The following is a 19492-nucleotide window of genomic DNA, read 5'->3' on the forward strand; positions in this document are numbered from 1 at the left end:
CTTTCCAGCCATGACATAACTTTGGTACGTCGCACCGTTGAATGAACTCGACAGATCGTAAAATCCGCATGTCAACACATTCCAGCTGTACACATCACATGTGTCGAGGAAAATGTCGAAATGCCCAACCCAGTCATCGTCAAATACAGAGTTACGGATTAAATGTTAAATGCATGGTGGTGGTGTAAAATAATGAGATCTTTAGCGCTGGGTGATCTTGAAAAGAAGAGTACAGTGGTAAAATGTTTAGTTTCTAAACCTAACTACATCTTGGTGACAGTTAAGTGACAGTTACTGGTTCTTTTAGGGTAGTTAGAGGGATGGTTGGATTATGGCTTCCGCCTATTCTGTCAGGTAAGCCAATATTTTCATTGCCAAAGTCAACAACAGCTGCTGTAATCAGTAATCAACATTATCAAACCAGCCTGCAACCCGGATGTTGAGACACTAGTCAAAAACTATTGTCCAAACTTGTAGACTTACTTTATTAAAATTGTGCATTCTAGGTATATTCCTGTTTGATAAGAATAGTGACCAGTACTCATTTCTGCTGATGTGAGGTGATCTTTCGCACGAAAGTGATCAGTTATATCATCGGTTGATCCTTTGTGAATCGTTATGTAGCGATTAAAAGATCTAAAGAGATACTCTTGGTTAGCTCCGTCTTCGATCACTATAAACAATCTGGTTGTTCACTAAATTACCCGAATTAACTTGCGATTATCTCACATCTAGGATGACAGAATCCTTGACTACAACATTCATCACAGTTGACATTTTTGAACAATCCCTTTAGTTACATCAGTAGGTAGGATAAACTGAGATCATAGATGCAAGATGGATAATTGAGATTCAAAATGACCCAGATTGCCAGTTTCGTATTTTCGTCCTAATTTCTGACAAGTGATTATTCGGCAATGTGCACGCATCCGGGTTCTAAGAACCACGAGGACTGGTGACATCAGTATGATCATAACCAGTGCAATGTCCTCATACTTGTAATTGGGTAGTATCTAGTGTATGATATCAGTGTTGCCCTGTTTTCAGTTTCACGGTGGTCTATATAGACTAGTCATTCGAAATGAGGTAGGAAACCGCATGGAAACGGCCTGGCCTGGAAAAGTACGTGAGACGTTGAGTACGTGCGCGCCGCAAAATTTCTCCTTATCAATGATAAGTGACTAAACTCGACATAATAATCAGAGGTCCGCGTGCGCGCTACACCAACGTTACTTGCAGCGAACACGTGTTGAAAGCGAGTCGCCTCACCGTGTACTTACTCACTCATATGAAACAAAGAAAACTCGAACTTTTGGGGTAAGGCTAAAAAATAATATTTAAATTAAACTCTTGATGGGTACAACATAACTCGAACTGTGGCGCCGATGGCTTTGGGTGGCAAGTTCGTTCTGAATGAAGCTCTGACGAGGCCGCTGGAACCATGAGCCCGTCTCACCTTTCCCCAGATTACCCTCAGTTTGGTTTCCCTCTTGGTGATCTTATTTTTCCTCGTCTTCTGAGCTCTGTAGATGTATGCTACTCGCTTGCCATGATAAAATTCGGTCTCAGCTTTAGAGCTTACACCTGAAATAAATGGGATTTATGTTTCCCGCCAAAAAATGTTACACGCGTTAAATATATATGAATTATGATATACGGTAGTGCTCTAAGCTTACACCCAGTGTAGTCGTACTACAAATATCATGTTACAGAATATTTAATTCAGAGTCTGAATTATCTCCTGGGTTTGTTAAGATGATCTAACCTTCGATTTTAACGAGAGAGATTGAAGGGTCTTGGTTTCTCTGTCCCCTCCTGTATCCGGTAACGACTCCCTTTGAGAAGAGCTTGGTAGGCTGCATCACGCCTTGCTACAATAGTTCAGACATAAATTATAGAAAACTAACATAAAGCCGAAAGGTAAATCAAACTTTTGGATATATCGATTCTTCAAAAATATCTATAAATCTAGTCAATGAGTTTGATGTCGAACAAATATTCTGGTGTAGAAAGAAACTGACACAATTTTAGTCTTGCAATAGCAGGCAGTGTAAATTGTATAATACAATAAGTAAAAATATCATTTAAAGCACAAAATGCACGATATAAATTAGGAAAAAAACTTATAAAATAAATTGCAACTAAAACATTATCTTCTCCTCAAAAGATCTGAATGGGTAGCATTCCAAGCATTCCAAAAGTGTTTTAGGTGTATGAAAAATACTAGTGGAATGGCCCAATTTAAACCCAAATCGGGCAGGATAGAAACTTAATACAATTTAACCTTAAACACGATATATACACATCAAATAATAATATAAAGCAATGAATTCATTAATTTAAATGAGAAAATGATCAGTAATCACGTTTTTGAGATGTGTTTGTTGATTCACAAGTTAATATTTTGGACATTATAAACGCATGAAGGTCCTAAAAACCCATATTGTTCAAGATACTAATAACTACAAAGCTACATTCAGTATTTCAAGTCATTGAGTTTAACTAATATCTGACAAGATACAATCTAATCTGGATAAACTTTCTAAACGACGGTTTCTGTCGTAATACTGTCGATAGTGAGGATTTTAACTAAAGCTCCGTTCGGATGTCTTGATGAAGGATCCTCGGCCCATTTGGTGAACATTTCAGTTATGTACGACATCGGCGTCCACGTGGTGAAATCTGGCGAGTAAGATTATTATTAACTAAATCACTTATCAACTTACTAAATCAATACATGTGTATTACACTATCTTGCATGATATTTAACATGACGTAGATAATCCCCTCTTTCATCAAATAATCTTTAAAATTCCTTAGTCACAGAGATAAGGGTTCTCACCAGCATTAGCCATGAACTTGCGGTTCATGGGAGTATCCAGGGTTTTAGGAAGTATACACTGAACAACAGCTCCAGTAGGTAGACCACCTCCACTCTGAGCCAGAGAGGCTGTCAGCTGGTGGACGGCAGCTTTGGATAGTCCGTATCCTATCATGAAGCTGGTGCCCTGGGAGGATACGGTGTAAAGGATCATTTATTTATTTTATTATTTTATTTTTATTTTATTCATTTATTTATTTTATTTATTCTATTCAGGAGGTTATCTCAAGATGATTTTTATATCGAAGATTTCAAGAGCCTAAACTTTGTATGATTCGCCTCTCCAAACAAATCTAAAGTTATAGAAAAGATTTGAGTGCGAAACTGTTGATTTTAGTAGGGAGGGGGTGTCACATTGAGAATGTAATGTTGCAACTCTCTAACGAGATCACTTCTTGTTCTAGAGTCGTTAAACACACAGCGTTATGTCAAGGTAATAACGCAATATAACAAGTACCTCTAAACATGGTTCAGCTCCAGCGAGGGTAAGTACACCTCCTTCCTTCAGATGATGAGCTGCAACATTAGCACTGATCACACTCGTCCAGATACTGGTAATTAGTAAAATTAGTACAATTAGTAAATAATTAGGAGATTATAAGTACGATACAAAACATGGTTTGTTATGTGATAACCATTTATTTGCTTGAGGAAACGAACAGCTTTGAAATGTTGGCAGTATTTGCTTTTTATAAACCAACATTTGAACATACCTCTGCTTCATCATAAGATCTGTGTTCTTGACAAAGTCCTTGTTGGCAGCATCCCCCCCAGCCCAGCCACCAGCTACACAGAATATAGCGTCGAACTTCTCCGCTCCTATTCCACTCTTTTCTATCTCACTGTTAACCTGGGGTTAATGGTTAGATAATAAGATTGTTAAGATGGTTAGCTCTAGTTCCGTCAAGACACGAAAGTTGAGTGTGTTTTTGGCGAAAACAGTATGTCAATATAAAATTAATACTTGCGTTTTCTGGCAGCATTAGTATTAACTCAGAGTCTAAAGGTAACAAATATTGAGCCTGTTCAAAGAACAGCATATCACCAAATGATGATAAATGAGTATTAAATAACTAAATAAAGTAAGTTAACAAGTTTGCACTTACATTAGCAGCCTGCTCCTGAAGATTGGCTCCCTTGACCACAACATTAACATCAGCCTCAGGATTCTCACTCAGATCAATACTGCACACCCACCAGCTCTTAGTCTTGAAGTGGTTCACTAGCGTGCTGCCCAGGGCACCTTTACCTCCGTATACTACTACTCTCATATTACTAGATAATTAGTTAATTAATTAATTAGATAATTGATTAGAGGGTTCAACTTATGAGTCCAATAATAATTATAAGTTAACATAATGATTGAGCTCACAGAGCAGAGCAATCAATGTAGATAAGAATTTTTAAGGACCAGAGTGAAATATTTCTAACTCGCAAGACGAAGAAGGAGACAATGAAACACTAACGTCTCGAACGAATATAATTAAAACAGAATTCAGTTTGATCACATGAGAGTCCGGGTTGAGTTGTCACGTGATTGTTCACGTGACAGTATTCTTTAAAAAAACAAAACAACCATCTGATCGAACAGGATTCCTTGTCTCGCTGTCGGGAGGGGTGAGGTATTTACAAACCGAGCTTTGTTCTCCTCCAGTGACGCCTCTTGGCGTTGTATCTGAGCGGAAGGTTTATGTTATTTTTAAAAGGTTTCGAAAGTAGTGGTAGAAAAGTCCCAAAAATCAGGGAAAACGGAAATTTAGAAAACAACAGAATATCAGAATCAAGCGATCTAAATTGATCAGCATTTTAACAAACCTGATTTTGTTATCAGTTCTCAGACGAATCCACTGAGGGATAGGTCGGTTCTGCTTCTGGGCCTTAGCCAGCTTCTTCTTAATCATGAACCTTTTCAGAGAACCCATTGCTGTGCCTTTACAAGGTTGTTCATTAATAAACTGTCAAATTAAAACTTAAGTGGACAGAAATCAGAATACCAGAAACCAATTGAGTTTTTGCCAGGTCATTCAGATGCAATGTACACTGCACAATGTACACTGCAATGTACACTACAATGTACACTGCACAGTGCACTGGCTCTAAAAATATGTCAAGTAACAGTTTGCCTGGAAGTCAATGAATCAAACAAGATTTCTATGTAAAAATCAATAACTTATTTTGTCTAACTTCTTATTTTCTTCAGGTTAAAGTATGTAATAAATTATTTGACGTAACCGAGTATGGCATGAAAAGGACACCAGACACAGATTAATGAAGTTCATGCATGAACAAATATTAGTGGAGGTTTCGGGCTAGGATTTAATAAATATTGGAACTTAGAGAAACAAAATAATTAAACTTAAAATCGGTTTCGAGGTTTTCGAGTTCGTCTGATGTCCTTTCCAATGCGTTTTTCAATCAAGATAAGATTACATTACTTGACGTTTTATCAGGCGTGACCACATAATGATTCAGGGATGAAAAAGAGATAAAATATACCGAACTTCACAAATGATACCGTCAAGTAATGCACTGAAAACTGTATAAATTATCTTGTGACATAACAATATGGTAAAATATATAATAATATCTAAAAGAATAACTTAATAACTTCAACAATAAACATGCAACCTATAAAGATCCCTCTCAGTATTATTATAATTTACCCAGATACAAAACACTGTTCTATAAATATACGGGATATTATCGTTATAGATCATATTATCTTGGCCAATAAATTAATTATTTTCGATCCTCAAAAACGATCATTCTCATGTTTTTCAGTAGGATTTTGAAGAAAATATGTATTGAATATGTCTCCACTGTCTTGATTTTTGATTTGTAATTGTACAAATTTCGAACTCAAGATAGGGAAGAATTGTCATATTTTAAATTTGCTTTTGACGTCAAATGAGTATTCCAAAGCAACTTCAGCTTTTTAAAATCCATAAAGAAGGTCAGTGGTCACCAGGATTATCATATCTTAAAGGTCAACTAAAAGGGTCAAGGCTAAAAGATGGAACTAAAAAATAAACTGGTTCAACAACATGTTGATATATCCCAAAACCTATCACGGTTTAAAATACATAGATTAATGTTAATTGCCCACTAATTGGTACAAAATATAATATACTACCTCTCCACATATCATGCAGTAATGTATGTTAATTAATATAATAATATAATATCCATATAGAATACCTTATCCAGGGGGTTAAAGAATTGAACGTCAGAAATCAAAGGAAAACGAGCAAAACATAACGGTATAGAATTTGTCTTGTGTGCTGGATTCAATTAAAACGGACTGGAAAGTTCTTTTTACACAGAGGGATTTTTGAAGCCTCGTCAGAAGTGCGTGTTAAAAACGCTTGAATATATTATGCAGTGTGCGCAAATATACTTTAAAGCATTATCCTGTAATGAATCATAGCAATGTAATAAGACTGTTTTAATCATGCGTATCTTTTACCGTTACATTTTTCGAAGTAATAAATTATTTATCATATCGAGTAAAATAGTTCAATAACTTACCTATATCCCAAAAAATAATGTGAATATATTAGATAAAAATAGCCTACTCAAATAATATGAAAACGATGATAAAAATACCGGTGATAAAACTTTACAAAAATAACTTACACTCAAAACTTCTGTACAAAAGTATCATAGGGCAGTGTCTTTAAATTTAAAATGTTGGTAAACGAACACCCATTTGTCCACATCTTATCAAATTATTTCCTTCAATCTACCTTTGCGTTATCGCTATGGTGCCGGACTTGGCTCACTAAGATGTAAGTATCGAATTCATTAAATTCCATAAAACCTCGATAACAACTCTTATCAAGATAATTTGAAATGCAGTCCAATTCCTTGATACTTGCCACGACATGCAGCTGTTCTGATAGACTGAGCATGGTATCTGACTCTGGTCTAATCCATCAACTTAATCTCCTACTTCGACATCAGACCAAGTCAATATACGATTAGCAGGTACACAGTTTAATGAACAACTAACATCAATAAACCCATCCCAGAAGAAAAAACATTTGAAATTTAAAGGCACCTTCTGAAACATTACTACAATTTCTCGCTCACTTTTCATCATCTTGTTAAATTCGCAGTAACGTTACACTGCACACAACGATTTGACAGCACGTCAAGAGTTAAGTTTATTAATGTAATAAAAGTAAATAATTGATGCTGCTGCTGGTGGTGGGGGTAAATCACCTTCGATCTGAGTCTCATGAGGTAAAGCAAAAAACAGCTGCTCGAAGAGAAATCTTAACTGGTAACGATGGCTCACCACAAACAGCATATAAGTAAGTTTTCCCATCAATAATAAATTATCAATTTACTTATATTATGTCTTACTAATAGTTAGTTTTAAGTATTTTTCATCGTCTGAAGCTAAAAATACTGAGCAATGCATAAAACATGCATTTTTTATGCATGTACATGTATGTTTCATAAGTCTTTTTAAGCTATCTAATAAGTTATCGAATGAAGCCCTTGGGTAGAAAACTGGGCACAATAAAATAAGCTACAGTAATAGAATAAGTTAGATTAAAACTAGATTTTAACTAGCGTCCCGACATTGATCAATTTCAAATCAGTAAGGAGTATTTCGTTCCTTTTTATCCTTGGATTCTGTAGCACATCAGCATTGTTGATACTTTATTATCTGTAAACAATCATTTGCGTTTATCTTATCTTTCAATGGTCACTTCGATGGTCAGTCACGTGAAGGGAAGAGAAATCCAACTCCTTACAATTCTTGAGTATTCCTTTTTGATCACATAGCAGCGCCACGTCCACAACACACACAAGATTCTATCTAAGATCCCTTGATTTGTACTATTTAGTTATAGTATTTAAGACACATATCCTAGCCGTACTTTTCTTCAAAAGCTAAACCGGTCTCTGTAAGCCTGAAAGGGATGGGAACCGGTTAGATTCTTGATATGATTCAAGAACTGAATTCAGATACAAAACAAAGCACTTCAAAACAAAAAAAAAGTCCGCAAGAAATACATAGTTAATTAAGAAAGTACCTGTCTATAAGCATTAGCCATCCGTTGAACATGACTCTGTTTATGAGTAGTAAGCGCACTAGCTGTCATGAAGGTACGCTGGCACATGTCACACGGATAGGGTTTCCTATCCAAATGATGTGCTCGTGTATTGAAAGAGAGGAGAGCATTGTGAAGGACTTCCCGCAGATGTTGCATTGGAACGGCTTTTCGTCTTGCTGGAGATTATATAGTTTAAGCGTCAAGCGAAGAAAGATGCGAGCAATTTAGTTAAAATGGAACAGAACACGGGAAGTCTGAAGAGGATTCCCCTTGACTGAAAGTACCTCGCCGTCCTAAGCTACTGTTAAAACTAATGTTATACACAATATACAGCCCGATTCTAACCTTATGAACAAGCTCGTGAATCCTAAGATGACCATGATGAACAAACTCTCTCTTGCACACTTTACACTGATATGGGCGTTGTTTGAGATGGGTACGCTTGTGTCTGCGCAAACTCTCCACCCATGTGAAGCGTTTACCACAAACATCACAACCGTGAGGCTTCTCTCCTGTGTGGATGTACTGATGTCTCCGCAAGTTACCTGGGGGGGGGATCATTTAATGAGAGTCAACTTTACTTTGTGCTACATCGTTACTGTAGCTACTTCAGTTTGTGCTACATCGTTAGTATAGCTCTGGGATAAGTGAAAATTTAAAACTCGTACAGCATTTACTGGTAAAGATACCTTCCCAAGGTTCACAGGATTCAGGACAAAGTATGTTGTTATCAGCTAGTGTAAATTGAACAACTAATTACAATAATCAGTTAGAATTTGATGTTACTATGCTACAACGTAACTCACCTAGATCTTTGAAACCGAAGCCACAACTGTTACAAATATAAGGCTTTTCTCCAGTGTGAACACGTTCGTGTACCTTCAAGTTCTGCTTTTGAGTAAATCCTTTACCACAGCTATTACATTTGTAAGGTCGCTCTCCTGAAATTGATACGGTTATTGTTTCATCAAAGTAAGAGCTTACACACTGCAGCTGTGTGATGCGGTGTAATTTGTAGTATTACTTATCCCTTCTTATTTACTGTCACATTTTAAATTATACTATAATGTATGCAGTGTAATTCTACACTTATTTACTGCAATTTTACTACAGTATACTGTTTAGTGTTTATGTTTACTGCTTATGTCATGTAGCAAGTCCGTGCTAAGCTACGTTACTGGTTACTCCAGCTGTTTGAATGCTACGTCTTCCGACATAAAACAAAGTTGCAGTGTTAATTAAATATAAATTAATATTTGTGGCAAATACTCCGCAAATATTCCTCACCAGTATGAATATAGTTGTGAACTTTGAGATGAGATATGTGCGGGAACACTCTACAACAGATCTTGCACTGATAAAACTTCTTCTTGCTTGTCTCGATGGTACTGTGGGTAGGATGTATCCTCACATTCTTGTCTATGTGCTTACAGTAACACTTCTCGTGCACCACGTAGTACCAGTATGTCTTGAAACCTTTGCCACACACCTGTTCATTTCATAGGTTATATCACAACATGTTAGGGGGTTACTTTCACATTTTGACAAAATGAGAGCTGCCAGATATGGGAATATCTAGGTTACATTCAATGATACTCAAGAGTTTGAAATAGGAAAATGACAATCAGCACAAGTACAAGTTTGGACTGACAACTTCAAAAACAACTAAAATCGGCCTTTACTTAATCAGGTTAAATCTCCGTACCTTGCACTTGAAAGGTTTATCCTCGCCGGTATGGGACATCTTGTGTACTGCCAGAGTTTGCTTGTGGTCGAAACATTTGCCACACTTTTCACATTTGTAGGTAGATTTCCCGTGGTGAGTTTCCTTGTGTTTCTGAGGAGAAATAAACTTTCAGCTCGCTTGTTTTAACCAAGTATGAAATGAGAAAACGTTGCGGTGCAACGGGGTTAAGTAAAATCCGTTCCTAAATCCAATCAAGCACAGCTACAAATTAAACAGAACATACCAGAGCTAGAACAGTACAAAGACAGCACAGCCAACTCTAAAACTAAACCTAATAACTAAACTAAACTTACTGTCAGCTGCTCTACTGATGCGAAGGAAATGTTACAAAGAGCGCACTTGCTGTCCGCGGAAGTACAGTGGTAGTCTCTGTGCCGCTTCAATCTGTATGCAAATATCCAGCTTATTCATTTGTATTTGTGTCCTTATAGGGCGCAGTGAACAAGCGCATGTGCAGGGTGCCTGCACATGTGCGTCATTCAAGCACGTTGACATACACTTTACACAAACATTTGAACATTGGATCTGAATACTACATACAATACACAGTTGTTTGAACCTCAAAACATATTCAAGTAACATGAGTTAACTTGACTAGTAAGCGATACAATTTCTCTAGCCCGCAGTTTCCCGCTCACAAGAATATATTCCAGCAAGTAGTATAGACGGGCATCTCCAACGGTAAAGGTTGCAAAATAAAATATATACCTAAGTTCTATAATATTTCCTTGTGTTTGACATTCAACGTACCTGTCATCATTGAGGAACTTCTTATCACAAGCAGGGCACTGTTTGTACCCGCTGTGATACTTCTCATGTTCCTTAAATGCAGACTGGGAGTTGAAGACCTTGCTGCAGTCGCCGCACTTGTACGCGAACAAGCTGTGTTTCTCCTTCTCGTGGGCATTTAGTAGCTCGATGGTAGCACAGAAGGTGTCACAGACCACACAGTTACAGCCCTGTAACAGTTACACAGTTTGTTATTAGAAGGTCACTAAGCAAAAGGAATGTTCATTTGAGTCAGGAGAGATTTATTGTTACTTAATATTCACAGAGACAATGCTAGAGTTGGCAGTAGTTGCTTTGGAAAATGTCCAACCTTAGTCATCACGAGATTTTGAAGGCGATATAATAGGACAAATAATAAGACAAATAATAAGACAAATAATAAGACAAATAATAAGACAAATAATAAGACAAATAATAAGACAAAAGACACGCGTCAGAATCATTACACTCAATCAGATCATGGAAATATGAGCAATAAATAAAGAATGTACGTGCCAGCCAAGAAAAGTAACCAAACTCACGTTCTGGTTGTCTACAAAGTGGGTAGCAGAATGAGTTTCCATCTCCAGGACTCCCTCAAAGGTCAGCTCGCACACTTCACAGGTCAGTTCACCCTGTAGATCCTCCTGTTCTACTGTCTCCTCCTTTATTGCTACCTGTAATAAACCTTGTAAGCTCAGTTACTTAACCACTGAGACTTGTACCACTTGTAGTACTAGTGACTGTATGTATACTGTATAGTCACACAGTATATTTATATTTGGCGGTACCATACGAAGAGCAACAAGCCTGCCCGGATTTAAACATTGTAAACTAGTTTCTTTTGTGAAACACTCCTTAGAGTTAATAGTATGTCGTCATGCTTGTTCGTTAACAGTTAACAGTTGGCATTTGTCAGCAGTATACGAGAGTGTATAGAACAATACACTTTACAATCGCATCTAACGTGATGATGACAACTGTGGTGCCATGTAAAGCTTTTCAGATTCTAGTTATTTATCTAGACAGCGCTAACAGCAACATTGTCTGCTGTCTAGTGAGGAACAGGTATGAAATGTAGACTTCATAATTGTGAATAAGCCGTTAAAATATAAGGATAACTTATAACATATATATTATATATATTATTATTATGTTATTAGCATGTATAAGGTTAATAAGCGTAATTACAAAATTAATTGTACTTACGGGGGGAGTCTCCACGACTACATCCTCTTTCAGTACAGTTGGTTGTTGTGAGGTACTGGGAGCTGGAGTCTGGGGAGAGAGCGGTGCAGCAGTGGCTGGAGTCGGGGGAGTTGCTGGGGTGGCTGGGGTGGTTTGGGCAGTGGCTCTGGAAGTGTTGTGAGGTTTTAGGCTCGCTTTACCGTACTTTCCTCGAATCTTTGTTGCCAGAGTGGGACGAAGACGTTTCTTCAACAAAGAGTCTGGGGAATAGGTTAGAATGAGGAACGATCAACAACTTGTAATTTGTCTATGCGAATCAACTGTAAAACAACTTTACTGTATGAGAGCATTAATAATTATTCAGTGGAATTAAAAAATTCTAACGTTCAAACTTACTAGGTTTGAAAGGAGTAGCAGGACTTTTAGTAGGTTTGACAGCAGTTGTGGATGCTCCCTTCTCACTACTCTCGAACTCAAAGCTCGGATCATGAGCATAAGCATCAGGCTCTGTCTTGATAGTGACTCTAGGAGGAGAGTATCTCTTTCTAGCTCCGTCCGCAGATGGTGGCTGATTAGGTGGGTTGGGAGGTAACGGGAAAGTAAGGTCGCCTCCATTCTTCCTCATCCTCTCCTCAAACTCAAATATTTCCTCCCACACTTTGTCCTTGTTGTCCTCTTGTTCGAAGTGGAAGGTTGACTTGGCTGACTCTTGGAGACGGTCCGTGTCGATCGTGATCTTCTCTTTCTCAGGAACAGTACTGCTAGGTGAAATCATTGGATCCTCTGCTAGGTCGTTGAGAGTGGACACATCTTCGTCTCCTGATATTGACAGATTGTCGTCATCTCTGTAGTCGCCCTTACCACACTCCATCCTCTGATGAGTACGGAGATCTTCCGTCGTCTCGAACTTGTACTGACAACTCGAACACCTTAAATGAAAACAGTATTTGTCAAAAAGGTAGAGAACTTGGAAAATATTTACTATCCATAATGTATTATGTTATAACATGTAGATTGAGATAGAATGATCGCAATGCTAACCTGTTGTGTGCTTTTTCAAGATGGCTGACAAGCTGATATCGGTACTTGAACTTCTGCTTGCAACAAGGACAATCATTATTAGGATCAATAATATCTTCCTCTTCCTCTTCACAATCAGAGTTATTAGGGTCTATAATTGAGCTCGTCTCAAAGTGGAAATCATCTGTTGAACAAGATAATTTGTTAGAGTCTGATGTTATGCATGTTATATTTTTAAGACTGACCAGACATTTTTATTTGGCTGTTTAACAAGATCGTTAGGTATGTTTAGAAACGTTTTTCTTACCTTCATCAGTGAGTCCAAGAAGCCCTGTTCCTAAAGTCAACGTTTTATTATCCAGCTTGTTATCAGTCTGATCTTTCTCCAGAGTTTTCAGCTTAGCAAAAGCTTGTTTCCAAGCATCTGAAAAAAACAACTTGTAAGTTCAAATTTTTCGCTTTCCTTATATTCAAATCCAACTCTCATTTCCGTAAAATACGAACGTCAAATCTAGTGATGTGGTTTCAGGGCATGGAGATTGGCAATAGAAAATACCATAGTAGTTCACGCAAATGAAAAACTGAGTGGTACATATTTTGCAAATCAGTTTTAAGTATTGGTTTAAAACAAACCATTCATGATTTCATCAGGGTTGTTGGAGAATTCTGAGGAGTTAGGGGAACATGCAGGATTCGTTAAGTAAGTGAAATCCTCGCAATCAAAGTCGGCCATGATGCTCCCCTCATCAAAGTCGGAATTCAGGAGAGGCCACTCGCTGGACACCCAAGTCTCCATGGTGGCTAGTCTAAACGAATATTTCATTTAATTTTAGTTTTGGTAAATTAAAAGAGGAAGAATGGATATAATATAAATCATGTAGCTTTTTTTCTACTGTTGAATAAATTAATAAATATAGGTCCGCACGCGCAAGTACATAGCCAAAAAACTTCGTACAAAATTTGAATAGTTTTGATAGCAATGGGACCCAGTGCAGGTGGTTGAAATTGGCTACAAATCTACATTTACAGCGAGCAAGAAATGGGGGGGGGGCAGGGGTTACTTTAGACATTTAGACATGTTAGTACCATCCAAATGTGTTTGTAAAGTTTATTTGAGTATGCTTTGGCCAAAAAAACGGTTTAGGCCAATTTCGACTCTAGTTTCCACAGAAACCAAAAAATTTGTGAATCTTTGGATTATGCTTCTTGAACTTTTAACCCAAAATAATATTGGGAGTGTTTTGCTGGTAGCTAGAGCTTGGGGTCTCCTGAACTTTTATTTAAACTGTTGTCAATATTGAACTAAAGAATGCTGAGTTATGATACAAATCTGTACAACCATATTTGGTCATATGCACAGATTATTAAATCTAAAATAGCTAATAATTTAACTAATTAAGTAATTATTAACAGGCCATTTAAGTGGGCAATAACATACGCTTTAAAAATTAATGTACAAAAATTCAGGTCTATTTTCCCAATTCAGCTAATTGTCTCTTTAGATATGTTTTGGTCTTTCATTGTGGGAGTTCCCGCATTTTTAGTTACTCAACATAACATAAATGATGCTTGACAGCTTTATTGACCCGGGCAGGCACCAGGGCTAGACATCCCAACACCAGTTCGTTGGGACATAGTGTAGGTCTGCTCTAGGATGTGTTAGATCCCAGAGAAGCCGCCATCCCCTCTACTGCTTTAGCTCAGCGGCATCATGAGCCCTGGTTTCCTGTCACATTGGTACCTCTTGAAAGTACAGAAAAGTGGTGCATATGCAGAGTTAGGTAACTTTTAACCCATAAATTGATGAACAATTGGTTTTTTTTTTTAAATACCACTTAATGACCCTAATGATTTCTTCACTAGATACCTTTTAGAACATTCATCGCAGAAATCGGCTAGGAACCTTATTTCAAGATTCCTCATTTTCAACCATCAGGGCAATTGACAATTTCATTTGCCTATGTTTTGCTCTGCCGATATCATCACATGAATCTATCGAATGTTTGCTCAAGGGGAGCAAAGAGGATTAAAATAAATGTTATGATGGCCGTTGAGGCAGCAGTACTCTCAATCGATTTGAATGATTAAGGGAAACAAGTGATTATCCTAGCAGATGCAAGGAGTACATTTGAATAGTAGGGCTGCACTTTTAGGCACTTGTAACTTGATTTCATATTGCCTACTCACTGCACTCTGATCTATTTAACGTAAGAACTAAGCTTTGTAAAATGTAGATTGCTTAAAAACGGCAGCACCCAAGATGGATTTGATTTGATTTTACAAGAGTGATGAAATCTGTGCTCTAAACGCTACAAGAGTGAAAAAGGGTGGAGAGTGGACAATCACGTTACTGAAGTTTTCAATGCCAATGATAGAACAGATTCTAGATGCTTTCATGTGAGCTTCAAGACTGGTGGATATGCTCTTAGCACCAAGCCACTTATCGACCGCCTGAGAAACATCATCAAACAGGTGTGGTTTGCCGATGATAGTGCTGCTGGAGGGAAATTGGAGGCAGTGTATGAGTGGTGGAAGGAGTTGCTCCAAGTTGGACCTAAGTATGGTTATTTTCCTAACCCATCTAAAAGCATTCTAGTAGTGAAGGGCCCTCAGATGATCGACCAGGCCAAGGCATTGTTTGGAGAGTTCAATATGCAAATAACATCAGGCACAAGGCATCTTGGTGCAGTACTTGGCAATACAGGTGTCAAAAATCAGTACATTGCCGATAAGGTCCAAGGGTGGTGCGAAGACATCAAGATGCTAGCTGATATTGCAGAATCTGAGCCTCAAGCCTATTCAGCCTACATCTCTGGCAAACAACACCGATGGAAGTTTGTTCAAAGGACTGTTCCTCATATCTCTGAAGCCATGGAGCCGCTAGAACATGAAATAAGACAAAAGCTTCTGCCAAAGATGCTGGGCAGGGAGATTTCAGACTTAGAGAGGGACGTGTTAAGTCTACCAATAAGATTGGGAGGATTGGGCATTGGTAAACCCCACAAGGAATGCCAGTCTGAGTACACAGCTTCCAAGCTACTTACCACCGAGCTTACAAAGGCAATAGTGGACTAACAGGAAGTTTATACTGCATCCAGTAACCTCACCAAATCAGGGAAAGTAATGATACAAAATTTTAAGAATTCCGAGCTCCAAGCCAAGTTTAACGCTATAGCTGAAAGAAGTGGCACCTCCTCTTAGAGAGCACTACTAGCAGCAAGAGAAAAGGGAGCGTCCAGTTGGCTTAACACATTGCCACTTCAGCAGTATGGCTACACTCTGAACAAAGAGGAGTTTCGTGACAGTGTCCATGTCTGCTTACGCTACAGCTGGTGGATACCAAACACTCCCATCACCTGAGCTGTGGATGTGGGAAAACAAGTGATCTTGACCACCTTCTCACCTGTAAGCTAGGGGGTTATGTGATAATGACCCACAACAACATCAGAGACACATTAGCAAATCTCCTTCGTGAGGTATGTCATGATGTGAAAGTCGAACCCCAGCTAAAGTTCAGTTAAATGAGGGTGACTGTCTCAACCCCAAGACTATAACAGGTGACAAAGCTCGGCTTGACGTATCTGCTAGAGGAGTTTGGACTCCATTTGAGAAGACCTTTCTTGACATAGAGGTTTCACACCCCAATTGCTTATCAAACAGGACCAAAACTCTTCAAGAAGTATATGAAGAGAACGAAAAGGAGAAGAAGGATGAGTACTTGGACAGTGTTGAACGTAGAGAAGGCCACTTTCACCCCAGCCGTATTTCTTACAACTGGAGGCATGTCCAAAGAATGTAAGCGGTTTCTAAATAGAGTGGCAGACCTCATCGCCAGGAAAAGAAAAAAAAAAGAGGTATTGCGATGTGGTAAGATTCGCTATGTTAAGAACCACACTCATAGCTCTTCGAGAGTACAGAGGGGGGAAATGGACAGCAAATGTGAGACACCACTATCAGAAGTCTCTTATAACCTCATCCCTGCTCCTATGATGGAGTAGATGTGTATATATCTGATAGTTGATATTTAATATTATATAATATTGGTAGCAGTGGACAATTTCCGTTACCTCTGTATTGTGCTCTGCCAATTGTAACATTTGAATTACTTTATTGTATATATACTGTATAACTGTAGCAGCTGGGCTGCTCCTGAAACCGTAATGGCATCTGTCGACGTTCTTCAAAGGAAGCATCTGAGACAGATAATCAACACCTATTGGCCTACGGTTATCAGTAACGAGAACTTATATAAGAGATGTAATGTCAGTCCCCTTACTGAAAGGATCAAGAAAGCACGATGGAAGATGCTTGGGCACGTTCTCAGAAGCGGTGATGACACTCCCGCCTTCTTATCATTCAGATTTGCATGTTTAGGATGTTTTGACTACAAAGGAAGGAGGGGCAGACCTCGTTCAAATTTATTTGATTTATTATTAAAAGACATTATGACAAAACAAATTATTGTGATTGTAAATAAAAGATTTAATTTAAGTAATTTCAACGATTTAGTGTACAAAGCTCATGATAGACGTCTTTGGAGAAGTTATGGGTGAGTCGAGACTACTCGGCCACTCGATTTTATGATTTAATTTCTATTATCTTGTGTTTGCTGTATATAGTTGATTAATAATACTGTTTGACATTTTTTCTTTCTTAACCAGGCAAGATGTTTCTTTCAACTAATCTAATCTAATCTGAAAAGGTTCTTTAAGGTATGCTTTGGGGGCCAGGGATATCGAATCCCTAGTCTAGGGGTATAGCTGAGAATCCGTTTAAAATCAAACAAAATCAAGAATAATGACATAAAATATAATCATTTCTTTTATACGTTATACCTTATTTCTTCATTATCAGAACCGTGAACATTTCACAGCTTTCGACATAATATTATAAACAAACAAATATCATATCTGTAAGAGGTTATCGAATGTGTATTGTCTCCTCTACTCGGTCGACCGAATAATCGAAAAACCATAATTAGGAAGAATTTCCAAAAGCAATAACTTTTTTATTGATAATCTCGTGTTGGCGATAAACATTCTAAAGTAAACGTAAAGGACCAGTACTTTAAAAAATTGTTAAACATAAAAACTTGCACTCCAACTATATATTGTCTTTGTCACACGTTGTATGGCCTGCCGGGACGAGTGCACGGCTCCGCTGTATCGTAAGAACCTTAGTGAAACGACCGTGGGCCGGGGGTCACGACGTGATACAAATCTCATGTCTCAAGTCGCGATTATCATTTCACTTCAAAACCACGATATGACCACGCACTCTTGCACAGCGGGCCTACAACGAGGGGCAAGCTATATCGATAACTCAAATTCAAATTAAAAAATCTTGTTTAAACATTTGTAGCGCGATGCACTACTGAGCCGCGCATCATCGGTTCGCTAGATCGGCAAAATGCACCACTGGGCCTCGCCAAGCTGTGAAGGATTGACATCGTGAATCAATGCATACGCCATACATTAATTCTAAATATATTGCAAAAGATTAGATTCGATATCGATTCATGAATTTTAAGTGAAATTGTTGCAGCTATTGCAAAATGTACAATATCAGAAAAATAATATCGATTCATTCAAAGCAAAGCACCCCCTGTATAGTATTTCTGCAGAAGTTGCGTTGTAGCGCGATCCGTTACTGGGCCACGCATCCAATAATGCATTTAGATCGGCGAGATGCGCTACTGTGCCGCGCCGAGCTGAGATGAATTGACATGGTCAATTAATAATGCATTCAATAATGCTTCGTTAGATCAATGAAATGCGTTACTGAGCCTCGTCGAGCGGCGAAAAATTTACAGTATCAATTAAAAGTTGCGAGAGTCATGTTTGATGCGCGGCGCGGCCCAGTAGTGCATCATGCTACAAGCACGTTCAATTTGATAAGTAAAGTATTGTATCACGTGGTGACCCCCACTGTCGCTTCACTATGGTGGAAGAGTACTTCGACAATACAGGGGGAGCCGCGCACTCGTGCGCGGCGGGTCATACAACGTATGACAGTAGTATGACAGTAGTATGACAGTACAACGTATGGCAGTAGTATGACAGTACAAGTAAAGTAAAGTAAAATTTATGTCATCACATCATCACACATAGCTACAAAATATCATTGCATTATATAATTATGTAAAAATATAATAAATATTTCTCCACCAAATTTAAAAGTAATAATTTATCAATTATTAATCATGAATAAAAACAACATTAAAAAAATTTAAATTATTCATACTTCCCAGTTGTCGTACGTTGTATCACCCGCCTCTACAGAGTTTCACTATAGTGAAGCGACAGTGGGGGGTCACCACGTGATACAACTCTATCGTACGATAAACGTCAGAATGACGAGAAACGTCCAATTATTGCTTGCCCATCGAGGATAAAACTCCTAGTATGCTATCTGCTTATTTGCATGGTGGTTGTGATTTGAGTATGATCAGTAACTTATGTAGAATGCGTGCGCATATTAAATAAGTTGATATATCTTAACAGCTACATGGTTCACCCAAGTCTGACATCTAAGTAGGTTCTAAAACTAGGTTTTGGGAGGATCGTTTCTCTTTACCATTATTTAGTATTTGATGCCTCATCAATGGGTCAGAATTAAGCTGACTTGCTTCTTCTTGACGTCTGGAGGCAGTTTGTTCCAATTGGAATAATTCGCTCCGGGAGAAAAGACTTTTGGATATTCTTGATTTTAGTTAAATTTCTATTACATCTATTGCGTGAAACAAAATTATTGTTGGTACATATGAAATAGTTTTATACTTTTCTTGTTTCTGTACTAAGTGGATGTGTTCCGACAATA

The 19492-nt window shown here is 38.1% G+C and overlaps 2 protein-coding genes and 1 pseudogene across 2 annotated transcripts in view; all 3 read right to left on the minus strand.

Annotated features, from left to right (window-relative positions):
• Positions 1 to 1324: 1324 nt before the first annotated feature.
• Positions 1325 to 19492, minus strand: part of LOC134820374 (large ribosomal subunit protein eL33-like) — a 95599-nt gene continuing 77431 nt past the window's right edge. Inside the window, exons 2-3 of the mRNA XM_063830742.1 lie at positions 1766 to 1870; positions 1325 to 1584 (exon numbers count right to left, since the gene is read on the minus strand). Of these exons, the coding sequence (XP_063686812.1) occupies positions 1343 to 1584; positions 1766 to 1862 (339 nt within the window). The 5' untranslated portion in view covers positions 1863 to 1870 and the 3' untranslated portion in view covers positions 1325 to 1342. The remainder of the gene's footprint in view (positions 1585 to 1765; positions 1871 to 19492) is intronic.
• Positions 1778 to 19492, minus strand: part of LOC134820373 (dihydropteridine reductase-like) — a 95140-nt gene continuing 77425 nt past the window's right edge. The window contains exons 2-6 of the mRNA XM_063830741.1: positions 3988 to 4156; positions 3595 to 3731; positions 3339 to 3432; positions 2843 to 3008; positions 1778 to 2682 (exon numbers count right to left, since the gene is read on the minus strand). Coding sequence (XP_063686811.1) covers positions 2543 to 2682; positions 2843 to 3008; positions 3339 to 3432; positions 3595 to 3731; positions 3988 to 4152 — 702 coding nt within the window. The 5' untranslated portion in view covers positions 4153 to 4156 and the 3' untranslated portion in view covers positions 1778 to 2542. The remainder of the gene's footprint in view (positions 2683 to 2842; positions 3009 to 3338; positions 3433 to 3594; positions 3732 to 3987; positions 4157 to 19492) is intronic.
• Positions 7678 to 13493, minus strand: LOC134820372 (zinc finger protein 135-like; annotated as a pseudogene).

Source organism: Bolinopsis microptera, chromosome 9 (genome assembly GCF_026151205.1).
Source record: "Bolinopsis microptera isolate Bmic1 chromosome 9, MBARI_Bmic_1.0, whole genome shotgun sequence".
In the NCBI taxonomy this organism is placed as follows: domain Eukaryota; kingdom Metazoa; phylum Ctenophora; class Tentaculata; order Lobata; family Bolinopsidae; genus Bolinopsis; species Bolinopsis microptera.